Here is an 8761-nt window from a genome sequence, read left to right as displayed (position 1 = left end):
TTGTTACACCTGTTGTGGAGCACTGGCTGGAACGGGGATCGATCCTAAACCGACTGTGCATCAAGCGAGCACTTTACCACTGGGCTATGTCCTGCCCCTCTTAGGCAATTAATTTACCGGCCTCGGTGGCATCGTGGTAGGCCATCGGTCTACAGGCTGGTAGGTACTGGGTTCAGATCCCAGTCGAGGCATGGGATTTTTAATCCAGATACCGACTCCAAACCCTGAGTGAGTGCTCCGCAAGGCTCAGTGGGTAGGTGTAAACCACTTGCACCGACCAGTGATCCATAACTGGTTCAACAAAGGCCATGGTTTGTGCTATCCTGCCTGTGGGAAGCGCAAATAAAAGATCCCTTGCTGCTAATCGGAAGAGTAGCCCATATAGTGGCGACAGCGGGTTTCCTCTCAAAATCTGTATGGTCCTTAACCATATGTCTGACGCCATATAACCGTAAATAAAATGTGTTGAGTGCATCGTTAAATAAAACATTTCTTTCTTTCTCTTAGGCAATTAGATGTATACCGAGACTGAGCTACACATGTAGATCCCACCCCTGGTGTTGTAGGTATTCATTGTGCTTGCATCCCGATACCAACTAACACGGCTATGTTAGGAGGTATACAGTCACTATACCACCCCCTCGCTTACTTACCAGGTATGGATCCAGCTCCACAGAATGATCACCTGAGATGCTTTGGTTGTATAGGACCGAATCTCCTTAGTGGGTGCATTTTTTTGCTTAAGGTTTTCTCATTCCAACCAGTGCTGCACAACTGGTATATCAAAGGCCATGATATGTACTGTTCTGGCTGTAGGAAAGTGCATATTAAAGATCCCTGTCTGCTAATGAAAAAAATTTAGGAAGTTTTCTCAAAGACTATATATGTCAAAATTATCAAATGTTTGTTACCCAATAGCTGATTGTTTGTTCAATGTGCTCTAAAAGTGTCATTAAACAAAACAAACTTTAATTCTCTCTGACCACTAACCTTTGACTTTGTAAGATTTAGCATAGACAGACTGACCTTGTTAGATTGTGTCCAGGACAGCATGCTTGAACTGTAATTGGATATAACTGGATATAAACATGAAGATAAAATAGATGAATGCTGTATAGGTACCTAAGAAATGGAAAGGAATCTTTGTCTAATATAACACCTTAGAATATTTCTAAATTATATCAAAATGGTTTCTTCAATGATTTATTCTCATTACCACCTCCAGACTGACCTTGTTAGATTGTGTCCAGGACAGTATGCTTGAACTGTAATTGGATATAACTGGATATAAACATGAAAATAAAATAGGTGAATGCTGTATATAGGTACCTAAGAAATGGAAAAGAATATTTGTGTAATCTCGGCACCTCAGCATATTTTTAAATTACTTGGTTTCTTCAACAACTTAACCCCTTACCACAACCACCATGCTCATTCTTATATGATGTGTTGCTTCTCTCTCCCACTTTTATAAATACAAGCTGTTAAACCGATCATTTCTTTCATAAAATGGAAATGAAATTCTGTAAATGATTTAATGCATCAATGAATATAATAATAGCTGACCTATGTTTATACATGCACATGTAAATATAACATGAACTGAATGCTTTCCACTAAGCTAATACCAAAGCCTGCTGTGCACATTTTATAAGAGAGGGATTTGGTTTCCACCCATGTGTTATCAGGTATGGAATTACCGAGATTAAAACTTATGTAACATCTGTCCTGGTCAATTATCCACACTGGTCACTATCTCTGTAAATATCTGGCTGACCACTCATGGTCTGGGATATTAGCTGGTGCATGCTGTCTATGTAATACGGATTTAGTCTGGCAAGTGGTATTGGAATACACTACAAGGTACATAAGTATTGCTAAGAGTCTGTAATATGTTACGACTTGGTGGTCAAAGATAGACTGGCCTCAGGTATAATAATAATTGGTAATCCATTGACTTTAAGACTGGTAGGTTGTGGGTTCGTATCCCAGTACCTGACATCTTAAAATAAGTTTTTTTAAAGTTTGTTTAGTGACACCATGCAGTAGAGAACATTGATTTATTAATCACTGGAAATTGGATGTCAAACATTTGATAATTTTGACAAATAGTGTTAGAGAGGACACCCACTACATTTTTCCATTAATAGCAAGGCATCTTTTATATGCACCATCCCAGAGAGGATAGCACATACCATGGCCTTTGATATAGCAGTTGTGGTGCAATGGCTGGGACAAGCATAAAATCAGTAGCAATATCTCAATAGGGAGATGCAAGAACATTATTTATTAAATAGGGTGGGGGGATGGGACCAAGCCCACTGCCAGCAATAAAATTTGTATAAGCATAAAGGGATTTTAAAAAAGAAGGAAATTTAAAAAAAACAAATCTGATAATTTACAAAATAATGTATAATATGCACATGAGTGTAGTGTATATCGCTGGCAGCAGTCCTGGAACTATAATTTTTATTTTAAGCTTGATCGATTTGATGAATCTTTTACAAATAGCTTCCAGCCCCCAGCCCCCACCCCCAACCCCAAGTAATAAATTCTGGATCAGCTCTTGAATTGATTTCGTCACACTATATTTTGGATAGACAGATCAAATAGCTCAGGTATAGTACTATAAAACTGCATACTTTCAGCCTTTGACATCCAATAGCCGATGATTAACTAATCAATGTGCTCCAGTGGTGTCGTTAAACAAAACAAACTTTCTCTTTTTTTTCTTTTACTTTGAGCCTAACTAAATACACACTTGAAAAAAAAAAAAAAAAAAAATTCAGAAAAAAATATATATTAGAGATTAAAAAGCTACAAGAATCTTAAAAGCACTTTTCTAAGGCCTTTCAAGCTTTTTCATCTTTACATATATTTTTTTTAGAACGAATATAGTTTCCTGATTTCCAAGTGATGCTATATCAGTTTTAATTTCTACATGATCGTTGCTTCCTTTCAGCCTCAGCGATAGCCAAGATCTTATTTCAGTTATTAATGACTTTCTGACTTGAGCTCATTGACTTCCATCATTTCACAGGTCTTTGTTTTCTCTGGTCCTGATTTCATTAATGGAATCCTGCGATGATATCTCCAGATGAAGTTATTTCAGTTGCAAAGAGCAGATAAATACGTATTAATGTTGTTCAGAGCCAAATGGGATATCTGGTGATGTTAATCAAGTTTGTTGAGTATTAATCATTTAATCCAATTTGGTGTTGGAGCTAGCTCAGTTGTTAGAGTGCTTTCCCGAGATCATTGGGTTGTAGGATCAAATCCCCTCGCTGGAACCATTCTCTGATGGGTTTTTTTTTTTTTTTTTTTTGTCGCAACCAGTTCTCCACAACTCAAAGGCCAATGTATATATGTATGTGTATGTGCTTTCCTGTTTGTGGGAAAGTGCATATAAAATACAATACAAATTGCTGCTAATGGACAAATCTAGCAGATTTCCTTTAAGACTATATAATATTATCAGAGTTATAAAATGTTTGATATCCATCATCAATGGTAGCAATATCTCAATAGGGAGATGTGCTCTAGATAGTGTATCATTAAACAATACAAACTTTAACTTTAATCTTCTTGGTCCGTTAATCAAGTACAAGCGAGTACAATACTAAGTTCAGGATTCGAACTTAACGACGGCACTGCCAGCAATCCGATCTGATGGCACTTTTGTGTGGTTGGTAAAGCTCCTCAACAGTGGCAAAATGTATACACCTGGTGTACATTATCTGCCAGTATTTAACATTTGCACATTTAAAAGATGTCTACATACAGCAAAATAACCTTTCTGTCAAGTTTATTTGCTTCAAAAGTCACTTTAAAAAAAAATGCCACAGGCAGGCTCAAAATTACCATCAGTGGGCCTTTTTGACCACGACAAATCTTTTTCAAATTGCCTTGGAAGACAAATTCTTAAGTTTTAGACTTTACATGGTGCCATGAAGTTATTCATCTGCAGGAGTAGTCTGTTAGGTGGCAGTGGATTTCCTCTCACTGATAACCAAGTGTCTAAATAACCATATAGAGTCAAATGTCATTGTCTTCACCTCTGTGGTCTTGTTGCACCATGATATCTTAAGATTAAAAAATGATCCCACAGTATAATTTTCACCATATGTTTATTTAGACCCACTGTTATCTTGAGCTCTTTGGAGGGGTCCCTTTAGACTGACTATTCATGTCTGCTGTGAGTCTAAAACTGTTTCTCTTTATTTTCAGTGTTAGGCATGAAGGATGGTGCTGCGAGTCTAAAACTGTTTCTCTTTATCTCCATCCAGTGTTAGGCATGAAGAATGGAAAGAAAGAAAGAAGTGTTTTATTTAACGACGCACTCAACACATTTTATTTACGGTTATATGGCGTCAGACATATGGTTAAGGACCACACAGATTGTTTTTAGAGGAAACCCGCTGTCGCCACATAGGCTACTCTTTTATGACAGGCAGCAAGGGATCTTTTATTTGCGCTTCCCACAGGCAGGATAGCACAAACCATGGCCTTTGTTGAACCAGTTATGGATCACTGGTCGGTGCAAGTGGTTTACACCTACCCAATGAGCCTTGCGGATCACTCACTCAGGGTTTGGAGTCTGTATCTGGATTTAAAATTCCATGCCTCGACTGGGATCCGAACCCAGTAAATACCAGCCTGTAGACTGATGGCCTAACCACTACGCCACCGAGGCCGGTACCATGCATGAAGAATGGTGCCATGAGACTAAAACTGTTTGTCTTTATCTCCATCCAGTGTTAGGCATGAAGGATGGTGGCACCAGTCTAAAACTGTTTGTCTTTATCTCCAGTGTTAGGCATGAAGGATGGTTCCGCGAGTCTAAAACTGTTTGTCTTTATCTCCAGTGTTAGGCATGAAGGATGGTTCCGCGAGTCTAAAACTGTTTGTCTTTATTTCCAATGTTAGGTATGAAGGATGGTGGCACAAGTCTAAAACTGTTTGTCTTTAACTCCATTGTTAGGCATGAAGAATGGTGCTGTAAGTCTAAAACTGTTTGTCTTTATCTCCAGTGTTAGGCATGAAGGATGGTGCTGTAAAGTCTAAAACTGTTTGTCTTTATCTCCAGTGTTAGGCATGAAGGATGGTGCCACGAGTCTGCAAGTGGAGCCTTCGCTCTCTGCGGGATCTCTTCCTCTTCCTCATCTTCATCATGGTGCTCTCCATCGTCATGACGATCAACATGAGCAGACATCTGCCATGGCTGCAGCCCCAGCCCGACCTCAACATCCACGTGGATGGCCATCTGAACATCTACCGCAGCCTGCAGCTCAGTGATGGCAAGGAGGAAGGCTGGAGGAAGAGAGCAGCGGCCAGGAGATCCACGAGACTGGGCAAACAGATCCCCGACGAACACAGAGCTCTGGTCCAGAGACTGGTTCAGGTTAGTAGTTGAGGAGTTAGTGTTTTGTTTTATTTTGTTTTGTTTAATGACACCACTAGAGCTCATCAGTCAGGACAACCACGAGACTGGGTAAACATATCACCGACGAACACAGAGCTCTGGTCCAGAGACTGGTTCAGGTTAGTAGTTGAGGAGTTAGTGTTTTGTTTAATGACACCACTAGAGCTCATCAGTCAGGAGAACCACGAGACTGGGTAAACATATCCCTGACGAACACAGAGCTCTGGTCCAGAGACTGGCTCAGGTCAGTAGTTGAGAAGGTAAAGTTTGTTTTGTTTAATGACACTGCAAGAGCACATCGATTAATTAATCATGGCAAACAGATCCCTGATAAACACAGAGTTCTGGTTAAAGGACTTGCTCAGGTCAGTGTTAGTTAATGAGTTAATGTTCGTTTTGTTTAAGGACACCACTGAAGCACATTGTCTTTTGGAGGTCAAACATTTGGTAATTTTTAGTTTGTAGTCTTCAGACAAAATCCACTACATTTTCACATAAGCAGCAAGGGATTTTTTGTATGCACTTTTTCACAGACAGGACAATACATACCATGGTCTTTGACATACCAGTTTAAGGACATTGGTTAGGAGGGTGGGGAAAATTGGTTCATCGAGGGGATTCAGTCCTTCGACCTAAGAAAGAGCATTCTGCTGACAGAGCTGGATCCCACTCTAGTTAATACAAGGAATAAGGAATACGTAGACATTTACATAAGTTGTAGAACTTTGTGGTTTAAATCTTTCTGTAGAGATCAGTGCGGATTCTGGCTCCATGCTTATAAAACTTCTAAAATCCAGACTCAGACTTCATGGCAATGAATGTGATGTCATTAAATATTTGAGACTAGAATCTAGTTTTACAAGCATGAGCACATGTACTCTGCTTATGACATGCCCTTCTTCAATCAAGTTTTAGGTATATCTGTTTTGGTCATGTTTTTGTTTTGTTTTGGTTTGGAGGGGGGGATCATGGGCTGTGATTCTGAGATTGGAGAGATATTCTTATATATGACCCTGAAGTGATGATATTTTGATGATTTCCCCTCAAGAATGGATGGATAAAGAAATCGTGTTGATATTTTCCACATTAAAAAAAGGTGCAAGTTGAAGTTTTGTAAATTCTGTTTATCATATTATTTATTGTTTAGTTTCTTTGAAATGAGTTCATAAATTACAGACTATGGCAACACTTTAGGACTGCACTGAAACTGTTATAGCCTTCTTCTGCTGACTGATCATTATATTACCATTTCTTTTTCTGCTACCCAATAAGAAATAACATTCCCTTAGTGTTTGGTTACTGATAGTATATCTTGATGTAATAGTTTCAGTTGCAGTTTTTGCAACATATATGGGGTTCGTATGTAGCCCAGTGGTAAAGCGCTCACTTTATGCATGGTCGGACCCGGATTGATCCCCACTGAGATATTTTTCATTCCAGCCAGTGTACCACGACTGGTATATCAAAGACTGTGGTATGTGCTATCCTGTTTATGGGATGGTGCATATAAAAGATCCCTTGCTACTAATGGAAAAATGTAGAGGGTTTCTTCTCCAAGACAATATGTCAAAATTACCAGTAGCTGATGATTAATAAATCAATGTGCGCTAGTGGTGGTGTTAAACAAAACTAACTTAACAAACTTAAATGCAACATATATTGTAATGTTGCTGCTACTGATGTTGGCCAAAGTCCTTGGCTGGAAGGGTTCAAGGGATAGGAAACCCACAGACATCCACTGTAGCTAAAACAATGTTTTGTGGAAAATATAGAAAAAACAACGGTCCACTAGATCTATTAACTCTCCATCCTCACTCCCAGATCCAGTCCATGCTACACAGGGAAAAACATCTTACAGTAGCTACAAATTAAGATACATACATGTAGTTATATTTAAAAGAAAACATCAGTCGTATATCTTCCCATCTGATGGGTGGGGGCAAAGTACTATCAAAGTTCCAATTAAGGTGGACATTATACTGATTTCTGCTTCTAACACCTTTGTTAACCGAGGTTTACTGACGTCTGCTTCTAACGCCATTGTTAACCGAGGTTTACTGATGTCTGCTTCTAACGCCATTGTTAACCGAGGTTTACTGACGTCTGCTTCTAACGCCATTGTTAACCGAGGTTTACTGACGTCTGCTTCTAACGCCATTGTTAACCGATGTTTACCGACGTCTGCTTCCCTAGCCATTGTTAACCGAGGTTTACCGACGTCTGCTTCTAACGCCATTGTTAACCGAGGTTTACCGACGTCTGCTTCTAACGCCATTGTTAACCGAGGTTTACCGACGTCTGCTTCTAACGCCATTGTTAACCGAGGTTTACCGACGTCTGCTTCTAACGCCATTGTTAACCGAGGTTTACCGACGTCTGCTTCTAACGCCATTGTTAACTGAGGTTCATTCTGTAGCAGATGCAACTTTCATCACTTGAACAAACACAGCATAAATAAAATATTCCTTTCATGATAATGGATTGTTACTTAAAATAGTAACCAGTAAAAAATACAAATAGATTTTTTATTACAGTTTATATTGTTGTATAGTTAGATAATAAATAATTTCACACTACTGGAAATAATTTTTTTAAATGTTAGTTTATTGTTTAGCATAATTGCATGTCTTTATTGAAATTGGACTGCAGAATTAAGATGGCTGTCTTTATATGTTGTAATAAAACACTTTCTTTTTGAGGTTGTGTTTTCAATCACATATTTGAAAATAGTCATTGATAATAGTAATGGTGTTATTTTCATATGGAATTGTTGATTTTGCATTTTCTATTCCTATAATTTTGTTAGTAAATCACCACAGAAGTTAATTGCACACATTTGATGTTCTGACTGACAGTTGATAGTACCAAATGCGACAGCATAAGTGTCTGTCTGCTGTCAGTCAAAACATGGAAAGTGTGCAATAACCATCTGTACCATCCATGCGTTTATGTGGTAATTACCTGACTTGTACATTGTACCATACCCCAAGTGACACTGCATAATGTAACAAGCAAGTTTGACTCGGTGAGAGATGGGGAGATGTAAAAAGTGTGATGTTATATAGATTTATTGCACACTTTTGTCCATGCGAAAACAACATTATAAGTGTAATACAAATTTTTATCAGTTACTGTTTTAATGCTGTTTTGTATATTAGCTCTGGGTTTTAGCTAGAAAAAAAGTAGATTACAAGTAGCTCTTTGTGGTAAGTCCCATATATTTTAAATATATAAAAATAAAATTTGTATCTTTAAAAAATTTACAGACGTTTTCCTGAAGCATGGAGTTATGATATTAAATTAATTTTACTAAATTCATTCTACATAACTGTTTAGTTT

The 8761-nt window shown here is 38.3% G+C and overlaps 1 protein-coding gene across 1 annotated transcript in view; it reads left to right on the top strand.

Annotated features, from left to right (window-relative positions):
• The first annotated feature begins 5092 nt into the window (after positions 1 to 5092).
• Positions 5093 to 8761, top strand: part of LOC121390502 — a 47949-nt gene continuing 44280 nt past the window's right edge. The window contains exon 1 of the mRNA XM_041522336.1: positions 5093 to 5401. Coding sequence (XP_041378270.1) covers positions 5102 to 5401 — 300 coding nt within the window. The 5' untranslated portion in view covers positions 5093 to 5101. The remainder of the gene's footprint in view (positions 5402 to 8761) is intronic.

This window comes from Gigantopelta aegis, chromosome 3, assembly GCF_016097555.1.
Source record: "Gigantopelta aegis isolate Gae_Host chromosome 3, Gae_host_genome, whole genome shotgun sequence".
Classification (NCBI taxonomy): Eukaryota; Metazoa; Mollusca; class Gastropoda; order Neomphalida; family Peltospiridae; genus Gigantopelta; species Gigantopelta aegis.
Note: the sequence above shows the minus strand (reverse complement) of the source record. Positions and strands in the feature narration are given on the sequence as shown.